At 33.4% G+C, this 12,822-nt stretch overlaps 1 protein-coding gene and 1 long non-coding RNA gene across 2 annotated transcripts; one reads left to right on the top strand and one right to left on the bottom strand.

Moving 5' to 3' along the window:
• Positions 1-1,276: 1,276 nt before the first annotated feature.
• Positions 1,277-2,833, top strand: LOC148613979 (uncharacterized). The gene is made up of 3 exons (XR_015923526.1): positions 1,277-1,413; positions 1,787-1,957; positions 2,491-2,833. It is a non-coding gene; the product is annotated as an uncharacterized LOC148613979 (long non-coding RNA).
• A 2,301-nt stretch (positions 2,834-5,134) lies between these two features.
• LOC148613978 (uncharacterized) lies at positions 5,135-12,557 on the bottom strand. The gene is made up of 3 exons (XM_088587674.1): positions 12,109-12,557; positions 10,165-10,389; positions 5,135-8,731 (listed from the first exon to the last, which is right to left on the bottom strand). The coding sequence occupies exons 1-3, from the start codon at positions 12,524-12,526 to the stop codon at positions 8,079-8,081; spliced, it is 1,296 nt and encodes a 431-aa protein (XP_088443800.1). The 5' UTR covers positions 12,527-12,557; the 3' UTR covers positions 5,135-8,078.
• Positions 12,558-12,822: the final 265 nt, after the last annotated feature.

Raw genomic sequence — 12,822 nt, 5'->3', positions numbered from 1 at the left:
CAATTTATTTAAAAAATTATTTCGGCTTGATCCGAAGAAAATACTTGGTTTTCGCCGATGGCAAAAAAAAAAAAAAAATGGTGTCTTTTGGGAAAAAAATCCAAAGTCCCCCGACCCAGAAGATCAAGTTGCTGCCTAAGCGTGCGTATTTATTCAAAATCATCATGTCTTAATGGAAGATTTGAAAGGATACTGTATGCTCATATCTAGAACTGCATGACTTTTGCTAATATGTTAACACCCCAATTCTACCTATAGTGTTCCCTGAAAAAGCAAATCAGCGATACAAACTGTCACGTGCAGGCCAGCACGCAACCACCATACATTTGACATACACTATATGAAGATCAAAAATCTGAATTAAAAAAAATCGTGGTAAGACCATTCACGTGTGGGCGTATGGTCTACTGTGGTGAGTAAAGCTACATTTGGATTCAGTGTAAAAGTCGACAAAGCTGATGCTGTTTAGCATTAACGTATCATTAAACGCCATCAAAATTATCTGGCGCGATACTGTATAAAAACGAGACCAGACCTGTGAACAATCTTGATGAATATCACACGGTAAGGAGCCATCCCCATTTGTCACAACATTTACACATAACAATATAGCAAAGCCAAAGCATTAGAAAAAAAAACATCACCTCTTTCTAAAATAGCTTCGGCAGGAAATCGAAATTTTAAAACATGTTTGCTTAGTCAAGGAAACATTGTTTACTCTCTGAATTGAACTATATTATGACGTTTTCTACATGTATAAACGTGTCATTAATGACTCAAACGATTGGGATTCTAGCTCCTCGTTGGTTTACTAATTTTATGATTTGGTAACTCGATACGCTAAATACTATGATCTTGGATTTGATAAAAGTTTACGACGATAATAACACGATAACACGCTCTTAAAATATGGTTTTAGAAACTTGTCACTTTGAAGAGGCTGTCAATGTAAAAATCCTGCAGATCCTATGATACGAGTGGCACAGGATAAATCATATCCCACTGATTGTTTTTGTTCCAATGTAATGTCCTTATGCATGTCAAAAAGTATTAAATTACTTAGTGGTCGACTTTGGATGGCTCAGAAAATCCTACCAAAGCAACAACATTTTGCTATAATTACAGTTATCTCCCTTTCTTCAATGAATTCCAATAGTTTCTATGTAATTTATTTCTTTTTAATAAATAGATATATATGTACATGTAGTTCTGATGCGTGTTTTTAAATATATGTAGAAGCATATCTTAAACTATGGATAGTAAATTTAAAGTGAAATCATGTACAATGAATATATATAAATATTCATCAATTTCAGGTGATACTACGAAGAAAAGATGGTAGTGTAGATTTCTCCAGGACCTGGGATGAATTTGAGTTCGGTTTTGGGAATTCAGCAGAGGAATTTTACCTCGGTAAACATACATGTACTAGCTATGTTTTTACATGGAACTGAAATTCATTTTACATGAAATGAAATTTAAATCGCACTATTATTTTCATTTGAATTAATCATCAATGCTTATGATAATGCAATTCACAGCTTGTGAAAAAAAAAAGAAATCATTGGAGCTTACAAAATTCGCGATGATAGATCAACTAGCATATCATGCAATGTAAATTAAAACCAAGCAATGAGTCGAATTCGAGTAAAAGCTGAAGGATTTTTTAGACATTTTTTTATTTCCTAATTGATCTATTTATGGTAAAATACTGGTGAACCAAATGTATTACTTTTTTCAATTTGATCGATTTGTTTGTAACTCACTATTTTGAATTTTTATTAAGGAAATCATTATATACACCACATAACCAACCAAGCAAATTATGAATTAAGAGTAGATGTAAAAAATGCTGAAGGTGATGCGCAGTTTGCCCTATTTGATCATTTCTCTATAGGACCAGCAGATACAAAATACGAGCTCAGAGTTGACGGTTATGATTCCGACTCAACGGCAGGTACGTAGAATACAGGACTGTACATTGTCAATATCCATCGACTGGCTCCCACTATTAACTAAGTAGCCCAGTTTGTATATTTCGTGTTCAATACTAGTTGGGCTACATTTTTAATAATGGGAGCAAACCCATGTGATCCGTACGTGAATGTAAATATAATATTGTTTCAGCTCCTTGAATATTCGCTTACATGTATTAGTTGTAGCCATTTTATGGTGATTACTCCTTTGGTTTTAAGAATGTACCACTCGAAATTATCGCTAAACATGGAGTTCTACTGGTCCTTGCAATGAAAATAAATCCCGTCACGATACATAGTCTTGACGCATGCTCAATCTGAATTATTCGGTCATATTTTCAAATATCGTATACATTTAAACTAAGTGTTTCAATATGTTGTTGTATAATGCACTATCAATGTGTTAAGGCAGGAAGACGGTGGTTTGCAACTGTTCCCATTCTTTCAAATCTGTATGACACTGTTGTAAAAACTTTTTTTTATATAAATTCTTTTTTTTTTCTTTTTTTTTCAGGAGACTCACTAACAGCAAATTCGGGTTTTAAATTTATAACAAAGGACGACTATGGCAGCAATGATTGTCCAATAATAAGATCAGGGGCTTGGTGGCATGACCGCTGTGGCTATGCTAACTTAAATGGACTGTATCTAACTCCTGGGACCGTTGACGTCAACGGAGTTCGGTGGGATACGTTCGTATCTGACACATCTTTGTTGTATGCAGACATGAAAATTCGTCGAATGTCCTAAATGTTGATTTATCACATTTATCCGTGTGTTAAGTTAATGGAATTGTATTAGCCAGGATGTAATATAGATGTTAGAAAAGTAATAATTGCCTTTTGTTGATATAGACGTGTGGGGAAAAGGCTGACGTCATACAAATAAAATTGCCAATCTCAAATGTGTATCTTGCATGTGTGTAACAATTGAAATGTTTCAGGTGATGAACTAACCAACTCACTCTGTTCATCCATCATCAATAATTTTCCTTTAAGTTGACTTTCAATTAATACGGAAGTGTCAGGCGGAGATTTTTATTTTACTATAACCAGTTTTTAGTTGGATATAACCAGTTAGTAGTTGAATATTAACATTTAGCTAAGTGAATATAACCAGTTAGCTAAGAGGATACATGTACATCCAGTTAGATTAGTGGATACAACCAGTTAGCTAAATGTACATAACCAGTCAGCGAAGGTGATATAACCAGTTAGCTTAATGAATGTATCCAGTCAGCTTAATGAATGTATCCAGTCAGCTAAGTGGATATAACCAGCTAGCTCAGTGGATATAACCAGTTAGATTAATGAATGTATCCAGTCAGCTAAGTGGATATAACCAGCTAGTTCAGTGGATTTAACCAGTCAGCTAAGTGGATATAACCAGTTAGCTAAGTGGATATATCCAGTTAGCTCAGTGGATATAACCAGTCAGCTAAGTGGATATTCACACGGTACCTGAAAGCTGCTGCTTCAAGCTTCGCTTCCCCCCCTCAATACAGCTGAAATATTGCTGCTCGGGCGTTAAACCCCAATTAACCAATCAAGCTTCGAGTTATAGCCTACAGGCACTGAGTATGTAATCCTATTCAAACACATCAGTCTTGACTGCAAGCAGTCGTCACTCTATCTCTGAACACAACCCTTCTTCAGAAGATTTATAATAATTCGAAATAGAATATTAAACAAAATCATTCCACTTTTACGTTTCTTTGTATTCTACACAGAGAGAAGTGGGTTGCGCCTCAGAGATGGGAGAAGAATTCAGTACCTTTTGAGTAATATTATACACTGTCCCTAAACGTGACAGACGAACAGTCTAGCAGCCACTAGACCCGCTTTCACACTCAGTGTCGCAAGTAAAATGCACAAATACAAAATTGAACAATAGTGTGGTAGTCACGATCCCTTGAATGACCACGGACCCACCACTAACATCTTTCACAACAGAACATGGGTTCCAACCCCTAAAGACCCCCTTTTCTCCTTGGATCCGCCATAGCTTGTTGAGGTATTTATGATAAATACATTATAAAAAAAAATGTGAGAAACTAAATATAGTATTATTTTCATGAACTTTTCAGAAAATAATGTAGAAAGAATATTCTGTATAAATATATCTCAAACCGGTTGAATTTAAAGACATCGAACGAAAATAGCATATTTTTCACACCATCATGTTATTTACAAACTACATATATAAAGGTTTGAAATGACAAAATTAAGGAAGTACACCAAGGGTAAGGAACCCAACTCTTAAAAATCATTGGAACGTTTGTATTCAGTATTTTACATCAATCTTATGTAAGCATCTAATTAACTTGGATTTATTTTATTCTGCTTCAATCGAAAGCTTGAGAGGCTTTGGTGAAATTTAATATAATACTAACATATCACTGATTTCATGAGTTATGTCCCTTACCCTAGGTCTACCTCCTTAAATGAAACAAACTTGGCATATTTAAGATTAATCACCGTCTAAAAGCATGAGGTACAGAGTATTTCCTTAAGTTTTGCCCATCATTGAACACTAGTGTGGTGACCTGTAGAAGATTAATTGTTCGTTGTTTGGCTTTTGGTGGATGACTCATATGAAATCATAGCACATTTCCATTCAAGTGGCTTCTAGCCCCGCTTTCACTATCAGTGACAAAAGTAAAAATGCAAATAAGAGTATACAGAACTTTTCAATAAAATGGGAGACCCAGCCCCATGAATAACCCTAGACCCATCACTTTCACAAGTATATCAATATTAGGGTAAACTTGCACAAAAATAGGGAAAACGGGGATTTCAACCACAGAAACGCCCTCCTTTAAGCCAACACGGTTTGTCGGGGAACGATCATTTGACTCAGATGGGGGCTGATAGTTATTGTTCATAAACAATATAGATTTTTTTCTGCATGCCTCCATATTTTACCGTACAGTACGAATAAAAAAATAAAAATAAATAATCCAACCGTAAAACATTTGAAAATGACACTGATTCGAAAATTTCTGACCAGATTAAAACTGCCAGCCCCCTTTCAGAACCCACTGGTTGTCCTCTTTAGAGGTTTACGATTTACGCGTTGCAATGAAAATATGAGAAACTAAATACAGTGTTACTTTCATGAACTTTTCAGAAACGAAATACATGTATAGAAATATAATATATAATATTTTAAATTTACTGTATAAATATATCTCAGACTGGTTATATTTAAAGAAATCAAACGAAATATAGCACAACATTATGCCACTTACACTGAACATGTTCAGTGCATAAAGGTGTGAAAAGACGCCATTAAATATAGCCAACTTAGCATATTGTAAGATTGTGCAGTCTATAGTTGTGACAAATAGACAAACGGACATAGTCAAGTGGCTTTTATAAACACTTTCACAACTAACAGAACTTTACAATAAAATGGGAGTCCCAACTCCTTGAGTCACCCTGGATCCTACACTGTCACTGCACAAAATTAGCAAACTTCGCAACAAAACAGGGGTTCCAACCCCGAGACCCCCATCAGATCTGCACAGCTGGTAGTTGTTCATCATTGATGAATTAATATACAATGAAAATGTGAGAAACTGAATAAAGTAAAATATAGCTCAAATAGGTCAACTTTAAACAGAAATTGCATATCTTTCATCCCATAAAGATGCGAAAAGGACACGATATTATAAAGCTAACTTGGCATATTGTAAGAAACTGAATTTGATTGCCTTGAACTTTTGAGAAACATAATATGGAAACAAATTTCGTTCTTGTAGTTCATTTTTATGAGGTAGACCTAGGGTAAGGGACACAACTCGTAGAAATCATTGGAACGTTTGCAATCACCATTTGACATCTATCTCATGTAAGCATCAAAGTAACTTGGACTGATTTCCTTCTGTTTCAGAGGAAAGCTTGAAAAGCTTTGGCGCAACTGAATATGATGCAAACACATCACTGATTTCAAGAGTTATGCCCCTTACCCTAGGTCTACCGCCTTAATTTAATGGAATTCAAATGAACATTGAATAGTAATAAAAAAAGAACATATTCCAGAAATAACAACAAAACAAATAAAGAATAACAAAAAATAACACAAACGTAGAAACAAAGGTTAATGAGCATTCCGGAATCTACCAAAAACTTGGAGCATGAACCAGGTGTAGGGTAAGAATGATTAAATCAGACTTTTACCCAACACAGTTAAGAAAGTAATAGTAATCAATCAGGGTATAGAGGGGCATTGTCTTGGCAAAGTAGTCCCTTACAAATGTACATGTACGCATAACCAAAAGTAATTGGTTCCACTTCAAATATTTTGGGTAAAATTATTATTTAATACTACAATGTACACTAATTCATGGTTCAAGAATGTATTTATATGTTAGCATAACTAAACAGAAAGTTTTTACATCAAGAAGGAAATTAGAGATATGACTGAAATGATTGGCTTTTTCAACTGACAGACAAAGGATAGAAGAAAATTAGAGAGATGACTGAAATGATTTTGCTTTTTCGACTGACAGACAAAGGGATAAAAGAAAATTAGAGATATGACTGAAATGACTGACTTTATCTTCTGTTATATAATGGGATAGAAGAAAATTAGAGATATGACTGAAATGATTGGCATTTTTGATTAACAGACAAAGGGATAGAAGAAAATTAGAGATATGACTGAAATGATTGGCATTTATGATTATCAGACAAAGGGATAGAAGAAAATTAGAGATATGCCTGAAATGATTGGCATTTATGATTATCAGACAAAGGGATAGAAGAAAATTAGAGATATGACAGAAATGATTGGCTTTTTTCGACTGACAGGCTATAGTGAAATCAGTCTTAACTGACCCATGAATAGTCTAAAAACCAGTTCAAACTCGTTTTAAGTCCCTTATTATCAGTTAAAGTGTATTTTGACTTTGTAATTTGAACATCGGTCCAAAAGGGGTTCAGTCTTACTGTACTTCATACACCACAAGAAAAAAAATTCTGCCTGCTTGTACATGTATGTACATGTATGACCAATGTAAAACTCTAGTGAATACTCCATTTATGTACAAACACAAATCAATAATTCCTATTTGGGATTTACATGATTGCACATAAAATTCTTATGTTGTACTGAATACACATAAACAAGTTTGATATTTAATTGAAATTTGAGTTTGAGGAAGGTTATGTGCATATAATCCTAATGATTTAGGAAATAACATACTGTACATTGTACATTAATATGTACACACCTTTACTGTTCATAAAATAATTTAATTGCTTCATACAGTCAAATATATAATACAGCTCATAAATTAATTTCAATACCTACATAACTGCAATGTAAACTGAACATACATGTACATGTTAGGCCAAAAAAATAATATGTCTGTTTCCTGCTACCCTACATGTACCTACCCTTTTTTTGTGCCTACCCTAAACCATGTAAACATTTTATGGCCAGTTTGGCTCAAGTACCATTAAAGTCTGTTTTTCTCATTGAATCTATATAAAAAAAAAAAAAAAAAAAAAAATTGTACCTTCATGTATATTGTAGATATCCTATTTTTTTCTTGCTGGTAGCAGGAAATTTCGTTTTTGGCCTTAGGATACAAATCACATACCCGTAATGCAATAAAACCTGCTTGGAGCAATAATTTAAGTGTAAGTTTTTGTAAGAATCAGGCAAAATAGCAAAAATTATAAACATGCATGTCCAAAACCCATTGATTTGACAATATATTTTCACTGAAGGATGTGATCTCTGCAATACTGGATTGATCAGAAGTTTTTTCAATAGAATGTTAGAAAAATGCTTTTTTGACGAAGTTATCTGCCATTGAAATGTTTGTTTTCAGTGCGTTTCAGTGAAATTATAACTCAGCAACCAATCTTGTCTTTTTTCATTGATTAAGATAGCACACATGGTTAAATCAAACTGTCAAAATGGTATTTTTTTCATACCATGTTTCATCCAATGCATGATTCTTACAGAGACTGACACTTAAATGTTAAAGTGTAGAGAGAACAATATTAGATTCTAAGTGATAAAAATGTACAGTACAATGTACATTTTCAACAAGTACACACAATCAAATTCATGTACATGTACATGTATCTAACTGGCATATTTATCATATTCAGCCATCCATCTTTCAGTCAATATCTTTGGATAAAATTTCCCTCTCACTGATACAGTCTTGAGTATTCGATCTATATGTTTTTGCTTCAGCTGTTTCTGAAGTTTAAATGATCCTTTTATTTCTGCAAAAGCCTCAGTAGACAGTCTAGGTTCTAAATACAGATGATTGAGTAGCATCCATATTTGTAATACAGATGACATATTCAGATAGGTCTCTGGCCATTCATGGTTCCACAGCAGAACAGGTCCATCCTTGTTTCTCAGGAGTATATCATTGTCACAATCATACATATACACATCAAAGTGACTACCATTCTGTGTTAAGGCTATGGTTGGAACAAATGAAGATGGCACTGACCCCAACCCTCGCTTCATCTGCAAATGCTTGTGGTAAAAAGAAAATGTTATGCACTGAGAGACAAATTCTGACACATTATGCTTACTACGTAGTAATGCCACAGCCTCGTTTTCATGTTCATATAACTTCTTTTTAAAGCTGTTATCTGAAGCAGAATTTCTTTGGGGTTTATCTTCATCTTCATCAGATTCTCGAGCTTTCACAACGTTACAGCAGCCCTGCTGAGAATATACAATAATATCTGGGCATCCATACCATAGCAATTCACTTCCTGCAAGCATAAGGGAAAATTGACATTAATTATGGAAAAGGGGAGATTACTCAATTTTTAAAAGTAACAAAAAATCAATGATGTTTGGTCTCAGTATCGTATTAATTTTCACATAGACTTCTATAGTGAAGAGCATATATTTAGGATTTACAAAAAAATATGTAAATTAATTCACTAAAACTTTCACTTATGAAGCATTTCTAAGGCCATGTGAAAAAACAATTTGCAGCAAAGAAAGTAGGGTGAGTCCACAAAGGTCGGACAGAAAAGTATTCTTGAACTATAAATAGCCATTTTCTCTACTTTCACTTTCATTTTGCACTCATCCAACCAACCTTTTCAGTGGAATATTTTTATGTAATAATGTTAGATTTTCCTTTAAAAAAGTTGGTCATCTTATAGTGTGATGTTTGTTCATATCTTTTGACAAAACATTAGTTTGTAGAGAAACAAAAAGAATGCACTAAATTTTTATAGCCTCCATGTTTTGACATACACCTGCTTAGGGATATGCAATGGGATACTGAAACCTTTTTTGTGTGCATACAAGTGCATGTATATATCTCCTTCAAGCTTAAAAAAGGGATTTAGTGATATTTTATATTGAAGTAAGTAAATATGGTTTTTGTTTGTCTTAAAGGTTTTATGCTAGCTGGAATACTAGTACATTTATATCCATGTAAATTTGTACATGTTTACAGGTATGTTGTATGTGATTGCAACAAATGTGAGTTTCATAAGCTGATTCACTTAAATTTGTTTAAGTACACTGCATACATTTGTACATTACATATACTTCATATGTTTAAGTTCATCGTGCATGTATGTGTATCGGTACTTCTCTGTCTAAGAAACAGGCAAATTGAGTATAAGGTGTGGCACATAAAAAAAAAAAACTAGGCATATATTTTGTTGCATTATCTAAGTTATACTTCATAACATCCAGTGTGTAAAGTTTTCCTTTTTAAGACAGGTCAAATTTAGTTAAAATGTATTATGGAAAAATGGCAGGAAATTTTCCTACAAAAAAGCTATGTTATAAATGTATGTGGTTCTTGATAAGTTTAAATAGGTTTTTAGTTGTTTTCTTGATGTATTGAATATATTTAAGGCAAAAAAGACCAAACTGAGAAAAAAAATGATGTGCCATCAATAACCTGATTCTTACACAAAACTGATCTTAAGGAGGTAGACCTAGAGTAAGGGACACAACTCCTAAAAATCATAGGAACGTTTGTATTCGGCATTTTAATCAATCTTATGTAAGCATCTAATTAACTTGAATTCATTTTATTCTGCTTCAAACAAAAGCTTGAGAGGATTTGGTGAAATTGAATATATTACAAACATATCACTGACTTCATGAGTTATGTCCCTTACCTTAGGTCTACCTCCTTCATACTATCAAGTAACTTATAAATGATGTTACCTACCAATGCCTAAGTTTTTGTAGATAATTTTCTCACCACACATTTCACAAGGGCATTTAGTAAACATTTTGGAAGGTGGATATTCATTAGAAATAAAATAGGGCTTGCCAAAATTGGCTGTCATTCTCCCAAACAGGTGATTAGCTAGCAAAGCTGTGATATACAACTCTTCATTTCCATCAATATCTTCTTCCGTTAAAGCTTTCCTCAAACATTCCTCATGAACATCTAAACAGAAAAAAAAATAAATAGAATTTTATATGGATAAAAATCAAAACATTTAAATTCATTTAAAAACATGTACATGTACATGTATTTTTTTTAAAATTGATGATATTAACAGAATCAGACAGAATTAAATTTGATAAATAAAAACAATATCTGTAAATGTACATCATAACATGTATACGATTACTAATGCTAGTATGCGCGAACATGACTCTAATGCCAAACTACATACATGTATTGTACATTGTACATGAATATTGTTACAGTACCTGAACCGATCCGTGCAACAAAAATTGTGATCAGTCATCGATCACCGATCAGTTTCAAACCGATCCATTTAACTGGTAATCGCATCACGTGAATACAGAGCGGTCCATGTGTTTTACATTTTTTGTTGTTTTTTTTGTCAATTTTACACATATTTATATAATGTAATAAATTTTAAACATCAATTTATACTTATATTTCACATTTCTTTGATTTAAAACAAATCATACGCCATTTTACATAACAAAACTGCGATCAGATCGGTAACTGGACATCGATACGTCAGATATCAGTCAACGGTCATTGATCCGTCAAAACATTGCGTGGATCGGTTCAAGGACTGTGCTGTACATGTACATACATGTATATATATTTGTAAACTGTAAGTTGAGTTTGAATGATATTAAAATTTCAATAAAAATGTAAGAGTATTATGTTCAAAGAGTGGTACAGGGACTTGCTCCCACTATCAATATACATTATACAGCCTGACTACTAAAAGTAAGTATACAAAAAAGGCTGATCCCAGATTTGGGGATGGCTTGATTCAACTTTTTTTTCAAATAAAATACACCATACACATACATTAGTACATGTATTACTGTATTTATTTCTATTCAATTTCTCTAATAAATCATAGGCTAATCCATGGGGGGATGGGACAACCCTGATCAGTTTGCAAAAATTAAAATAGGGTATATTTGTGTGTAAATGTGCACATTAAAATCATGTGTTTATCAAGGTTTTTTACGGGAGGGGGGCATGATAGGCCATGTAAATCAAAATGGGGATTTGCACAAGCTGAACACTTTACACATAGCCAAATGCTTTGGTAAGTACATTGTACATTGTACACCGACATGTATTAGCATGATTATGTACATGTACACTTTGATAGTATTAATATAAAAATTACAGCATTATAAGTGAACAATAGATGATATTCCAAGTTAGGGATAAACTCATTTAGACTTCTCCCCATCTCCAGAACTATAAAGATTATTTGGGGTAAAATGGCAGGTCAAACCGTGAAAAGCAAGGTACTGTAGATTTTTACACAGGAAATGTACATGTACAAATGTATCTAAAGATCTACAAGGGAAAATTGGCATAGGATTATGAACTTTTAATAAGGCCAACAATGTGTCAGACAAAGGGTTTGCTTTATACATGGTTAAATCAAACTTTCACAATGGTGTTTTTTTATACCATGTTTCACCTTCTGTCTGATTCTTATAGAGACTGACACTTAAATGTCAATAAGTGTAGAGAGAACTACAGTATCATGGTACTGGTTTTTTCCAGTAGGGCTGTGTACATGTACATGAGTAACAGTTTTGGAATATTGTCTATGAGAGTTTTGAAACACATGCAATTTTCAAAAGGAACCATAACAAATAACTAATGGTGCATTTAGATGTTCTTAAACAAAGAAAACATTTGTACTTTCACCTTTGTTTTGTAGGAACTCTGTTCTAAAGGCTTGTAGGGCGAAATTTATATTTTCATTTTGAGTTAGCACTCCTTCAATGTTTTGTTCAAGGGCTCTAAATCCATTGATAAATAATGTCCGAAAGTCCAACATCTGTGACGAAACATTACAACTGTTAATATATCTGTCCTCTGTATTGTTCCTCAGGATATCAAACTCTTCGTTACACGATTGTATGGTAACGCCACTCTTAGTCTTAGAAAAACTTGTTCCAACAACGTAATTTTGCACACGGAGTGGTTCAAATTGAATGTCCGAATATTCCTCGAGACTGTTCCTCAAAGTCCTTCCAACATTGTCCTCAGACAAGTTGTGTTTTAAACTTATTTTTCTTGTATTTTTGATAATACGAGAAGAAAACATTGCCTTACGAAACATGGTTGCGTAATTTGTCGCATTTGGGGTAAAATCAGACAGGGGATAGATACAAACATAACCGTAGTCAATCCGCCACTTCTAAAAATGGTACTTCAGTTTTCAGAAAAATGACAAAGTGGTCTGTCTAAGAGGAATTATAAGTTGGATTATACACTGCAGGAATATAAATTTCTACACTATTTTTTTTTTGTTACAGAAATCTAACTTATTTTAATCTTGGGTATACGTGTTATTTAATTGTATCACGTTATTTTTTTTAATTCTATTCAAAGATGAAGCAGAATATTGGAGACAAA

This window comes from Perna viridis, chromosome 6 (genome assembly GCF_037379345.1).
Source record: "Perna viridis isolate PV_CMFRI_1.1 ecotype Kerala chromosome 6, ASM3737934v1, whole genome shotgun sequence".
NCBI lineage: Eukaryota > Metazoa > Mollusca > Bivalvia > Mytilida > Mytilidae > Perna > Perna viridis.
This window is presented reverse-complemented; position numbering and strand designations above follow the sequence as displayed.

Excerpts from the sequence above, each read along its gene's own strand:
- LOC148613978 (XM_088587674.1), bottom strand. The coding sequence starts at position 12,526 with ATGTTTCGTAAGGCAATGTTTTCTTCTCGTATTATCAAAAATACAAGA. Across the intron at positions 10,390-12,108 it reads AGAGTTCCTACAAAACAAAG|ATGTTCATGAGGAATGTTTG; the intron begins GTGAAAGTACAA and ends TTTTCTGTTTAG. Across the intron at positions 8,732-10,164 it reads CTACAAAAACTTAGGCATTG|GAAGTGAATTGCTATGGTAT; the intron begins GTAGGTAACATC and ends TTATGCTTGCAG.